The sequence below is a fragment of the Chlamydotis macqueenii genome, chromosome 1, assembly GCF_036417535.1.
Source record: "Chlamydotis macqueenii isolate bChlMac1 chromosome 1, bChlMac1.mat, whole genome shotgun sequence".
In the NCBI taxonomy this organism is placed as follows: Eukaryota; Metazoa; Chordata; class Aves; order Otidiformes; family Otididae; genus Chlamydotis; species Chlamydotis macqueenii.
Genome location: NC_141556.1, coordinates 152,774,579 through 152,788,029, shown reverse-complemented (window position 1 = coordinate 152,788,029; position 13,451 = coordinate 152,774,579). Strand labels below are relative to the sequence as shown.

General features: G+C 41.7%; 1 protein-coding gene across 4 annotated transcripts in view; it reads right to left on the bottom strand.

The window, feature by feature from the left end:
* Positions 1-13,451, bottom strand: part of CARS2 (cysteinyl-tRNA synthetase 2, mitochondrial) — a 37,638-nt gene that overhangs the window by 15,266 nt on the left and 8,921 nt on the right. For 3 of the 4 annotated variants that reach the window (XM_086770410.1, XM_086770420.1, XM_086770437.1), the window contains 5 exons: positions 13,272-13,355; positions 10,668-10,797; positions 8,800-8,933; positions 4,347-4,414; positions 1,865-1,931 (listed from right to left, as the gene is read on the bottom strand). In XM_086770410.1, coding sequence (XP_086626536.1) covers positions 1,865-1,931; positions 4,347-4,414; positions 8,800-8,933; positions 10,668-10,797; positions 13,272-13,355 — 483 coding nt within the window. The remainder of the gene's footprint in view (positions 1-1,864; positions 1,932-4,346; positions 4,415-8,799; positions 8,934-10,667; positions 10,798-13,271; positions 13,356-13,451) is intronic. The other variant, XM_086770427.1, reaches the window with a different exon arrangement.

The window sequence follows — 13,451 nt, the reverse complement described above, 5'->3', positions numbered from 1 at the left end:
AAAGTGAATTGATAGCAGGGACACAAACTGACAGGCTGCATAGTAAATACCCAGCTCGGCAGGGACTGACTCCGGCTTCTTATCGGACAGTGAATAACCACACCCCACCTCATAAGGTGGAGGTGCCAAGCGCAGCAAACCTTATCTGCTGACTGGCTTACTGGCACTACACTCTGACATAACACCACTGTATCCTTTCATCGAAGCCACCTATATTTGCTCAGGTAGCCCTCTGTTTTTAACCACAAGAAGGTGTTTCACCTAGAAGTAAGGCAAAAAGGGTCACGTCCTTCTCACAGAGGTTGAAATGCAGCCAGCTGACAATGCAGCGCAGGCAGCCCTACGCTGCAGGGCTCCAGTGCCATTCCTTGCCCTGATGCAAGCTTAGAAACTGCCAGCCATTCAGCTGTTGTTTACAGGACAAACATATATGACAGTGCTGTAGGTGTTAGCCTTTTTTCTTCTTTTGTTTTAAATACACATTTGTTCAAGACCCCCAAGCGCCTCCAGCTGCAGCTGGGGAGTCACTTATGTGTGCACAAGTTATCTAATCTCCTGATAGAGTCTCAGAGGAAACAGGCAGGTGTGTCACTGTCCTGCAGCATCACCCCAAAACAGCCAGGTGTGCCATTGCCCCACCACCTCACCCCACAGTTGGCAGCGCTCCCCACTGCCTGCCCTCTCTCCTGCTCGAAATGGGGGCTTGTTCTGCAGCACACCTCCCACCCGGATCTGCTCCTCCCTTCCTACCATGGTGCAGGTCACCAGTTAATAACCAGCAGTCTCTTTACTATCCCATGCTTCGAAATACTTCAGGAATATGTGGCATTCCCAAAGCCTTCAGCTGCCTTAGGAGAGGGAGGGTCCATCAGGAAGATCAGACAAGTGGCTCCTGCAAGCAGCCAGGAGGTATGAACGACCAAAAAGACTTCTCAGTTCAATGACTGCATATCTATAAAGGCTCAGAGCGCACTGCACGCTGATGGACACTAGCAAAGCCAGAGAGCCTCAACCATGCCAGCTCTCCCAGCCATACTGCTAGAGGTGCTTTATCTGAGGCAGCTAGAGGCCTGCTGAAATAACGCAGCAGGTGTTTCCCTGTGCTCCACCATTCCCTTACCATGCCAGGACAGCCAACAAGCCAGATGCCCCAGCAGTGGTTAGGGAACTACCATCGACTTTTGGTAGGCCCCCAGTAAACTGGTAAAAACACTACCCATTATGAAAACCTCTTCCACTTCAAAGTAGCATCTGCCTGCTGGCAACACCACAGTGTAGACAGGGAAGCTGACAAAATTTCCCACACTGCTCCCCACCAGTGGTGCTTGCCAGGCGAAGATGATCACTAGGTTATCAAGTGCTGGTTTAAGCGAGCTGCAATGAACCACAGAACTGCTTGAACACTCAGTAACTCCACAGGACAAAAAGTGATAACACAGCAGGGAGATAAAAAGTTATTAGCAAGCCCTTGTCATACCCTACAGGAATAAAAGGCAAAGCTCTACCTGGGTACGTCTCCAAAAAAGCTGATCGTGACTGAAATACAAGTGACTGCAACAGATGCAAATCAGAGACAGAGGTAATTCATTAATTGGGAGTGCAACTAATTGAGAGTTGCAATTAACTGCACCTCAGGAAGGTATCTAGACAAATGGTTATGTACTGTCCTTCGTAAAGATGCTTTTCTAAGTGAGAACCAAAGAGCAGCCTCACAGAGCACCACAAACCTTTCCACCCACCGCAGGGGAACAGCAAGGCACTGCAGGGAGAGCCCGCTCCACCACCACACCTCTGCAGCGCACACCCGGCAAGCGTGCGTGCAAAGTCGTGCACATCACAATAAATAAGGGGTTTTTTTCCTTACCTGAGCTGTATCTGCCACGCAAACAAAACATCCTGAATTGATCCGATGAAGATTTCTTCAGGAAATCCTAGATCCCACCCACAGAAAGACAGCTTTAGCACTGTATCAAACAATTACTTCAGGAGTTGTTCCACCCCCTCACCCTAGTTTCACAGCATATTTCAGACAAACTAACATGACAAATAACCCATCTTTGTAGTTTAAGATAGGCATAAACCTTTAAAATATAACACTGGTTTAAAGTCTAAACTAAATAAAATCTAATTCCATATAAGATAGATGTGCATACACATATACAAGATAGAAATACACACACAATGTCAAATACAAGCCAGTCAAAAGTACTTACAAATAATTTACTATAGTAAATTACTGCCATTAGTACTAGTGTAATTAATTTATACTAATAGTATAAAGAACTACTGAAATGCTTGGAAGATACACTGATAAAACATTCAATCACTTCCAACTCTGCTCTCAGCAAGGCTGGACACTGGCAGATGGCAAATTTTAAAAAAAAAAAGCTGGAATGCAGCTTTCACAGTCAAACCGGTGATGGTAAGTTTGTAACACTGAAATAAAAAGTCATAAGGAGAAGTCAATACAAGTGAGAAAATATGGAAAAAGTGTCATTTGCTTACAGATGCACATTTTGAAATTTAGCTCTGTTACCAGACTAAACCAGCCTGAGGACTGACAGGAGCAAAGCATCAGCTATGTGCTGTCTCTCATGTGATAATAGAAATAACTGAGGCAATCAGGGAGAGCTAAGCTGAGAAACAGACAGTGACATTGTTTGTTTTGGTGGGTGTTTTGTTTTGTTGGGTTTTTTTTGTTTTTTTTTTAAATAAACTCTATATAAACTGAGTGTACCCAATGTGCCCAGAAGCTTTACTCTAATATACAGAGACAGAACAATATGAGTAAAGCACAGAAATAAATTAAAATTTGGGAAAGGGCCATCTGAACTGGAAAAAACAATTCTGCATTTTGTTAAAAATGGAGCACAGTGAAAGTAACACTGCTCTCTCACAGCAGGTTGCCTGGCCATGTGTTATCGCAACATGCTTGATTTTGGGAGTCAGAATTAATAGCTATTTAAAAAATAAATAAATAAAATAATGGGAAAAAAAAATTGGAGAAGAGGACAAGGGGGAGGGAAAACAGGGCAGCTGGACACCAAGGATGCAGAGTGGCCATGCCTGGGCGACAGCCTGGAATGCAGGTGGCTGCCAGCGGGACCGGGGAAATACTGCGGGCACCGTCTCAGATGGGCCTCCCCTCTTTCAGAGTGGGCATAAGGACTTCCACATAGGGCTTAACTTTCAAGATGCAGAAGGCTGTACAGGAAAAAACTTGTTCCACTGGACTGAAAAATCACTTACGGGGAAGTTTTAACACTTGTTAGCTGAGTCTAAGGGCAGAAATTAAAAGCGGAGACCCACAAAGGACGACAGACGGGCCTGAAGTTTTTGTTTTCTCTACACAAAGAAGTTCCACCACAGATGCAGAGGGGAATGTTTCTATACATTATTTTTAACTGCATGCACTGCATTTGTGGTAATTTCTCCACCCTGTCCATGTCTGCTGAGACTTGAGAAATTCCTGTAAAAATTGTGAGCAATGGGCAATTTTCCTGGGGAAGACAGGGCTTAACTGTACCCAGACAGGATCCGGAGAATTAAGAATAGAGCAGCTCACACTGAACTCCTTTTTAAAGGGATTTTAATTAAGTCTTCCAAGAGGGCAAAGGGGAACATATGTGCAGAAACAGCCTCTCAGGCTTTGTCTAAAGGAAGAAAATTACCCACTTCTAGTGACAGGTGCCAGCCATCACGGGAGCCACCCTTGTGCCAAGCACAGCTTTACGCACATGCCTGGCAGAGAAACTCTGCTCTGGGCTACACCAAAAACTTTGGGACATAGCAAAACAGGACATATTTACGTGGCTTGTGGGTACCAAGAGACAAAGCTCCCTGCATCAGCAAGGTGACCGTATAAAAATAAAGGAGAATACAAGCAATAGCTGGCATAGCACGGATGCAGGACACCCAACAGCTTCCTGACAAAATGCTGACACAACAAGCAGAATACGGAAAAACGTCTGCTCTTTTTTAAGTCCCAAAAGCATATGTACTATTAAAAGCAGACAGATGAGAACTCATCACTATAGAATAGAATCATTTGGGTTGGAAAATATCCTTTGTTGAGTCCAACCATAAATCTATAATGCATAAGTCTGGTATTGGGCATAAACACTGCTCCTGCAAACGCTGTCAGCTCAGCAAGATCCATGTTATGAGCAAACTCTGAGTCCGAGCAGGTTTCCTACGTCCGGACCTGCACTGACAGGTACACCAGCACTAGAGAAACACTCTGCTTCAGGTCTTTTGTGGCAGCATAAGCACATGTTCCAGCATTTTCTCAAAAGAGGGCTGTGATTAATATTTACATATTACAAACATACATTGCTTCAGATTACCTTAATTGTTACGTAGTTTTTTAATGACTTGGACATTTTTTCTTGACTTCCTTTAACATGCAAATGCCCTAGAACAACAACAACAAAAAAAATTACTCAGGATAAATGAGTGTGCTTCTGAATAGGGAGTGAATGGGAAAGACTGCACTGAGACACTGGAAACACTGGAGGCAGCATATGCTGTGATGGATACGTGCCAACCATTTCAATGCAACATGTAACATATTTTTCAACAGCTTTGCCCACAGTCCTGCATGCCTCTCCATCCTCAACTTTTGCTGGGTGAATTTTAAAACACAGAAAAACAAAATGTTTCTAGAAAAAAAAAAAAAAAAAACCCAGAAAAACAAACAAACAAAAAAAAAAACCCACACCAAAAAACCCACTACCACCATAAGCAGAGACATTAATAAGGAAGAAACCAAAGTCTCCCTGCTCAGAATTGACAATAAACTGATAAAAACAATCAAGCAAATACTTTCCAATATTCACAGAAAAGTACCTTACCTGCTACTCTTGACTTTCCAGAAATATTATAAGACATTTAAAGATCTTCCAGTGATCTCACATTACAATATTCTTGAAACTCAAACAATTTCCTGTACTTATTACTTGCTGGTGGCTACTACACTGTTTTTTAATCCATAAGTTTATTACGCTGGTCCAAAATACCTTACATTTAAAATTTATTCTCTGCACATTCCCTATTTCTCCAGACTTTGGGAGACAGAAAAAGGAGGAGGGAGGGATGTAGCCATGATGTCTAATCTGAATTAGCTTATTTTAAAATGCAATCTCTGAGCATCGCTTGAGCTTTCAATAGCCACATGGACTATCAGTCTGCAGGGCTGTGGTACAGGAAAAAGACAGTAGCCATCTCCATCCTGTTTAGGAGAGTATGTAGAGCTCAGCTTCAGGACTGAAGCTCCTGTCAAAGCAAGACAGGAGATGGGCAACCTCAGGCTATCTGCTCCCGGGCCTCATCCGTGCTAGCCACAGCACTGCTGCTGATGGAATACATCAATTATTCACAGCACCAGAGAGATGCGGAGTGTGTAGCCAAGAAAAGACTACTCAGCATCATTTCAGAAGTGTTACTAAAAGCCTTAATTGGCTTCTCCTAATAAAGGAGTAATCCTGTGAGTTACTGAGCACCCATAACTAACAAGCAATTTTCAGGCCCTTCATGACCAGCAGAATCCAGCACTTAAATGCATTTAGAGGCAAATTTTTAAGCATGAACTTTTCTTACTCTTTAATACCACATGAGCGCTTCGCTTTCTTTCAGATTTGTCAGTCCAACACCACCAATGCCTCAGAGTGCTCCACAAGGACAACGATCACGCTTCTACTTTTACAGGTAGCGGCAGAAGTGACATTTCTTGCTCAGCAGTCCAAGGAGCTGACTGAATTTTGTGCTAGTCTCTGCACAGAACTGCTTTTGCAGCCTTTCCTGGAACCCCCTCTCTTCTACAAGCAGACAAAATCCCCATTATGCTCTTCTGGATACAAAAGCAACATGCTCAGGCCTGGTAAATGGATGTGAAAAGCACCTGGTCTCACTTCCTAGCTCTTTCTGACAATTATTCAAAGCAGTGGGGATTCTCCATGAGACGGCTACCTTCGGTCCTACCCTGTCCACATGGAAATTAAAGTTTGTGGAACGCACTCCACAGAGAGTAGGGCAGAATTAAGACAGCTATGGATACAGAACCAGCTACAGCAGAAATCTGCTATCAACCCAAAAATCTCATTTTCATCATATTTGTCCTGCCTGCTAGTAGCTGAGGCCATTTTCACCACTGGGTCCCCCAATAAGAGCATTCAGGCTGTCAGAGGCACTGGAGACCTGCAACTCTTGCAACTCAAATAAAATCCACAGACAAAACTTCTCCTGGGAGAAGGTGAAGAGTTTGGCTACAACTATTATTTTTTTCTTTTGCAAAGATGCCTAAATACTGACTGAATTAACTTCAGGCAGCCAAGGTTAAAATAGTTAGATTATATTGTCCTAATAAGGTACAAGTAACATATGAATTTGAAATAATATTCCTCTTGAAGAGCTTCAGCACTTAGAAGGATTTCATTAAAGAATCACAAAATACAAAGATTTTCATAACTTTGGCTTGGCGCTCTTCCCAGAGTACAAGTAGTCTAAAAATAAAGTCCTTATAAGAAGATTTATCCCCAGTGCAGGGATTTTCTTTTTCTAATGGGGATTGCTCCTCCAATTCGGAGCCTGCTAAAAATCTGGAGTCTGTTACCAGAATAAATTGTTTCTGAAGCTGACTCATTTGCCCTAAATAATTCACACTATCGTCCTCCAACTAAATTTTTTTTTTTTCTTAATGAATGTAATCTGTCAGCTCCTAGAGAACCTCAGTGTACAAATTGCCCTTGGAATTAAGGTTTGGGTTTTTTGTTCTTTATTTATTTATTTTTAAAAATTGACTTCTCTTTATTTAGTTAGTTTCAAAGAAACTAACTATAGTTTCAATTCGAAGCTTGAAGAGTCAGATTCATCTGTTTTTAATGGAAAGCTGCACCTGGCAGTAACCAGTGCATCTCAGTGGAAGCGCAGAGAATTCCCCAGTGCTTCAGGAGCAAAGCACACACCCTCGAGATGCACCAGCCTCTGGACAATTGCTATTGATTTATAAAAGGCTCTACACTGGGAACTAAAACTAAAATTCAATATTCATCCCATACAGTACAAATATATTATAAAAAAAGAAAGCCCAAGTAATTCCCAGAGTGTAGCACAGGCTTAACTCCGCATCTCTTCCTCAGAGAAGCAGCTCAAGGAGTTCACCAAGACATCTTGCACAAAGTGCTGTTCCGCAAAAAGAGAGCGGATGTTAACCTGACTTTGCATTGACTTCAGTTCTTTGGAGGACATCCAGAACCACCATGACTGCAATAGGAAGAACAAGTTCCAAGATTTCCATCAGTGGGAACAGTTCTGGTACCATCAGACGAGGTAGTTCAAGGCATGGTACAGCACAAACCTCACTGAAGCACTAACGTGCAAAGGCAGCAAGGAGCAGTTCTACTGAATGGCAGGCAGTATTGTGTGCTGAAGACCAAGTGAATAAAAGACACTTTGGTTCAATTTAGTCAGACGTAGCCAGCGAGGTTGCTTCTGGGGGAAGAGACAAGGCCTGTGAGATCTATGGGCTACACCAATACCAAGTCACTCACATCCCATAGGAAAGTAGAGAGACGCTGAAGTTGGTCAGAGCACCAGAGAGGATTTAAGGATCACAGCGAGGAGACCCCACATCTCCACTTTTCTACAGAGCTGAGAGATGAGTGCCTTGATCTTTACGTAGCCCACAGATATCACAGACCTCTTTGACTCTACCCACCAGCAACCTCCTTGACTTGCCCACAGTAGACCAAAGTATCTGACTCACTTGGTCTTCAGCATGAATCTTCTCTCATACTCATCACTAGAAGTAATGCTACTGGTGGATAAAAAAAAAAACTTCCCAGAACTGAAACAGCTACAGGTATGTGAATTGCATACACAGAACACCCAGTGGTTGGCTGCCGCAGCAGAGCATCTGCCTGCAAGGCTTCTCCCACATTTCAAACCATACAAAACATCTCAGCTCAGACATTTCTCTGCAGGATGACAACACTGTGAGCTTTGCTTGTTCACGTATCTTAGCATTCTCTCCATTCTTATTTTCCAGTAGTACAAATGTCTTCTCTTATCATGATTAAAAGCCTTTCACCATATTTACAAACACAGGCTATTTTATTCTGCATGCTACTGAAAACTTCTTTTTAAGTCCACAAGCAACTGGTGCTGAAAGACACTGGAGAACAAGACTGGTTTATTGTATTCTCACTGCTTTTAAAACATTACAATCCGCTACCTGCCCACCTGCCATCTCCACACTCTGCGTTCAGATACTGCTAGTTCTGGTTCTAAGACAGCAAGAATTTCTGGGTTTAGGAGGACCACACAAACACATAAAGAAAAGATCAACTATTTTCACCCTCTTCCTGCAGGACTGTTACAAACCAGTTCTGCAGGACTGTTACAGACAAAACGCAATTAAAAAAGAAAGCCTATCATGAAGAGTACTCTCAAATTTTGAGGAAACTCAAATGAAAGGGAATTAAATTCTACAGGAAAAACTTTTTTCCAATTTTTAATCAGGAGTAAACACCATACAAGGTCAATGCATATACTGTTACTATTTGGAGATTTCCCCAGATGAAATTCAGGAGTATTAACAGTAATCGCTTTATTAATAGAGGCATTCATTCCACTGTTTCAAGATTCACCCCTATTTACATTTCTTCACTTAGTGAGGACAAGAATTTGGTCATTGTAGTGGGCCATCTGCTTGGAACATTTCTCTCACACTTCATAGCACACAAACCTTAAAAAAAAAAAAAATTTCCTACAGGTCTCTTAGGTGATTAATATTTTACTTACCAGAATGCAAGAAGTAATTGCCCCATTGCTCACACTGGTGATACACCTCACACTGTGCGATTTCATTTTCATGATGAGGAAATGCAAGATCTATTCCACCAGAATGGATGTCCAGCTGCTTTCCAAACACTGCACTGTAACAATATTTTCCTGATCGGTAAGTAGAACACTACAAAAGTTTTCGTAAAAGAAATGCAGAAAAGAATAAGATGAAACAACATAAATTTAAGCATAAAATTTAATTACTGCAGTTTTAAAACAAAACTTCACACAGATCTTGAATACCAAAGCTGCAGCAGAACTTGTATGGACAGGACTCACATCTGCCCACAACTAATTCTCCTTAGGAGAAGCAATTGCTTTTCTAATTTAGATTAAAGAATGGCAAGCAGGACATCTCCTTTCCTTACTCTGCTACAGTTTCAGTATCAGACAGCTGCCTTCATCTGCAGGCCTAGTAATTACGAAGTTATGAGCATTTCTGTAAATTACTACTCTTTATCTTGAACCTTTTCTGAAAGAATTCAGGCAATACTGTATGCAGTCACGATAGAAAATGCTCAGTTCTATACTGTTGTAATGTCAAAAGAAAAGTGTCAGTGCCTCTGACCTCCCAAGGCTATTTCTTATTTTATGTAACTTACCAAAATAAGCTCTCCATTTTTCACAGTCCAAGATTACCACACTTATGCTCTGCATGGGTCAACTTTTATTTGTGTGGCAGGAGCCTCATCCAGCCACAGTAAAATAAGTTTTTACAGAAAGAAATGCAGACTATAAGGACTACCACATCAGCAGATAGACCATTTTGTAATGAGTTGGCATTTCTTACACAGAGAGCACTTCTGTCATAGGTTGCACTTCAACACGTTTTTGTGCACTTCTGTGCACAGTGCTGAAAGTACTTACAGACAGAGAATTACCTTTATAAATGCTTTTCACAGTCAGGTAGTAATGACTAACAACCCCAGGTGCACCAGGCAAAGCACATGAAAGAGAAACCTAAAGCACCCATTCCATCTACTTTTCAGCCTGGGTTGAAAACTCTCAAGTTAAACAGGGCTAGATCTAAATAATTTGTTAGTAGCTTCCAAAAAAAGATCTGAGACTAATGTAAAACTAAGTACCACTATCAGTCTTCCTTGAGAGAAGAATCAGAGTCTCTTTTTTCAAAGCACAAATTAATAGGTCGTAAGTTAATACACTGCAGAACAAAATACTACCATCGTGTGGAGAAAATAAAACTCCAAATTAACAGCAAATTAACGTAAACCAACTACACGCAAAATACTAACGTGCACAACTCACATCGTGCCCACAGAGAAATCAGAGTATCTAACACTGTGGTTGACTTAAAGAAAGCTGAATAATGCCTAGATGATTAGCACGCACATCCACCACCGCTAAAACAAGGCCAGGAAGATCTCATATGTTCACTGGAGTTGGGGTGGAATCCCATACCGTGTCCTCCTGCCACAGCGCTACATGCTGGACTAGGTCTGACGGAGACTGCAAGAAGTGGAAGGGAGGCAAATGAAAGAGGTACCATAACTTTCACTAAAACTTTGGTTTCTCAGTTCAGGTTAAAAGGCTTGCTAATCAACTGCGTGATCCTGCACGGCGTATTTTGAACGCCCACGCCTGTCTCAAGAGAAGGTGTCAAAACACAGCGAGAAAGCTGCGCCGTTAAGGTGGAGCAGAGTCTGTCTGTGCCATGCATGACATCCCAAATATCCCAACGCAGTCACATTAAAATTGGTCTTTTCTACTGATCAGAAAAAAAAAAAACACTTCCAATGCTGCTGCTACCATTGTACTGTGACTGAAAACAAAAACCAGCACCAAATTTAAAATCCATGAAATCTGACCTTGATATTGTGGAGCACTCAATGTGCCATCCGGGTCTTCCTTTTCCCCAGGGAGAAGTCCATGATAGCTCTTGAGGTTTGGCAGCCTTCCACAGGGCAAAATCTTTACCATGGCGTTTATCAGTATCAACTGCCAAGAATAAGTTATTTATTAATGGGATATGTCTCAAAGAAAAAAAAAAAAATTTAAAAAAAAAAAATCAGCAAATGAAAGCACATGGAAATGGGTGTTTAGTGAACTATTCAAGTTATAGTCTCTTTGACTCAACTTATTTTTCTGCAACTTTCCTCCTTTTTCCCTTAAAGAGGGCTTCCAGTTTCTTAATCAAGCATCTGAAAAAAAATAGTATGTTGAATTACATTTCTGTAGGCTAAAAAGATGGATTCAAGATTCTTTAATATCCTTTTAGTCCTTTTGGCCTTCTCTGGTTGTACATCATTCATTGAGCTACTTATCAGTTTCCCAGGACAAACAGATTACATCACAGCAGAAAAGTTAACAAAAACAAGGCAAACAAAGTAAGAAAATGCACAGTTTTTTCTCTGGGACAAATATTTTCTGGTTCAGATTCTATAAAACCAAGAATAGCACAGAGATGAGAATCAAAACCATTCTTGGACAATAGCAGCTTCCCAGCACCATTTTCACAAACGGCTTCTCTACCAAGGTCTCCTCCTCGACTACATTTTTTGGTTCCTCCACTACACAGCCAAGGACGTAGTCCTTTTTGCCACAGTACTGCAGAGGACGGTTTGTCTCTGCTGGTTCCTAACCCCTGGCAGGAACTTCAGAACAGGGTTCTGGATACTCTATTTTTTTTTTTTTTTGCTGACAAACACATGATCTTGCATTTGGCTGATACGGAACGATATATCTCTTTGGCTTGAAGGGAAGCTTGGCAAGCAACTTGTACTGTTTTAAGTTCCCTTATTTAACACTGCTCATCTGTTTTATCACCAGTTGACACTAGATTTACTTCTTTCCTCTGCTTATTTCAGACCGTTAACAAAACCACAGTGTATCACTGGGTCTGAACCAATCCCCGGAGCATTCCAGTATCAACACATTTTAATGATGAATCACAGTTATTTCTGGAGATCTATTAGATGGTGATTTTTCTTGAGCCATTCTGCTTGTACTTTATTGATATTACACAGAGTCAGTTTTTATTCAGAATGTCATGCAATATTAAGGGAGGCACATTACAAAAATCCATTACATCTGCTTCATCATTCAAAACCAGTAACAAATAAAGGGATGGATATATAAGCCTAGTTTTATCCACTGAATCTTTACTTTGGCTCTTTCACTGGTTTGCCAAGCTCTGGCTGACCAGTATCTGTTGACTCCATCCTTCTTTTGTCTTTTTTTTTTTTTTGAGTGGCACCCTTCACCTTCTCACTTATAAGCAAAGCAGTCAAAATCTTTAGAAATGACAGTAAATTTAGTTGTAAGTGACTTGAGGGTAAACAGGGCAAAACAAAGAACCCGCCATGAGCCTTCTCTTCTCCAGGCTGAGTCGTCCCAGCTCTGTCAGCCTTTGCTCATACGAAAGATGCTCCAGTACCTCCATCGTATTCATGGCCCTTTGCCGGGCTCTCTCCAGTATTCCCATGTTTCTCGTGTATTGGGGAGCCCAGCACTGGACCCAGCACTTCAAGCATGTCTCATCAGTGCTGAGCAGAAAGGAAGGACCACCTCCCTCAACCTGCTGGCAACGCTCTTCCCAGGGCAGCCCAGGAGGCTTTTGGCTGCCTCTGCAGTCAGTAACTGCCTCTAAATAACCATCAACAAAACTAATTCACTCTGCGAGCTGTAATGCTCAAGCAACTCCAGAACAGAGCTGTGAGAAGTTTCTGGCTGGAATTCACCTGAGCATCAGCCTGCCTGGCATTTTCAGTAATTGCAAATGAAGAAATACTGAATTTCAGCATGGAAAAAAGACGCAGGAGACCTGCATCAAATTTTCCAATGCAGAGACCTGATCAGGCAAGTCACAGAAACTACAGAGAGGCTCAATCCTGCTCAGCAGCCAGGCAACCGTAGCAAAAAACATGCAGCCAAGGGTATGGGCATGCTCTAGCACAGCCTATCAAGAGGCTGCTCACCCTCACACAAATAGGTTGCTTACCAAAAGTCATGTGGCAAGCAATGAAAGAAGGAAATTCATCCAGTCATCATACATCAGAGGAGTGCAACTGCCCAAAAAATAACACGGTAGATGAAGTTTCCCTGCATTTACACTTGACTATCTCACTGCTGGCTAGTGCAACAGCTGAGACCACCACCTCACCATGAAGTTTGTAGGTACCACTCTTGAATACTTAAATAAAATTATGAATCCTTAATGGTTCTAGGGTAGTAGAACAAAGGTAGAGAAGGAACCAAGCATGAAGAGAGACTACCAAGTTTCCTCTTGCACTCACAACAGTAAGTGCCTCAACAAATAATTACGAAAGCAACATAGTCTTAATTAACCAAACAGCTGGCTATACACAACAGGTTAGAAAACTGTTTCAGACTGTTGAAGGAAAGTTTACGCATATGTACACCAGGAATTCAAACAATGCATTAATACAAACAAGTTGGTGCCACAAACTTACCTGCTTCATCTTCATTATCAGGATAAACAGTAGTTAATACTCCATATCTTTTTCCCCAAGACTTAACATCAAAATAAACATTGCCTAATAGAAAAGAGATGTTTAGTTTTATAGCAAAAATGGGGCACATTCACGATGAGGAGATAACATTTCCCTGAAAACAAAACAAAACAAAATGCC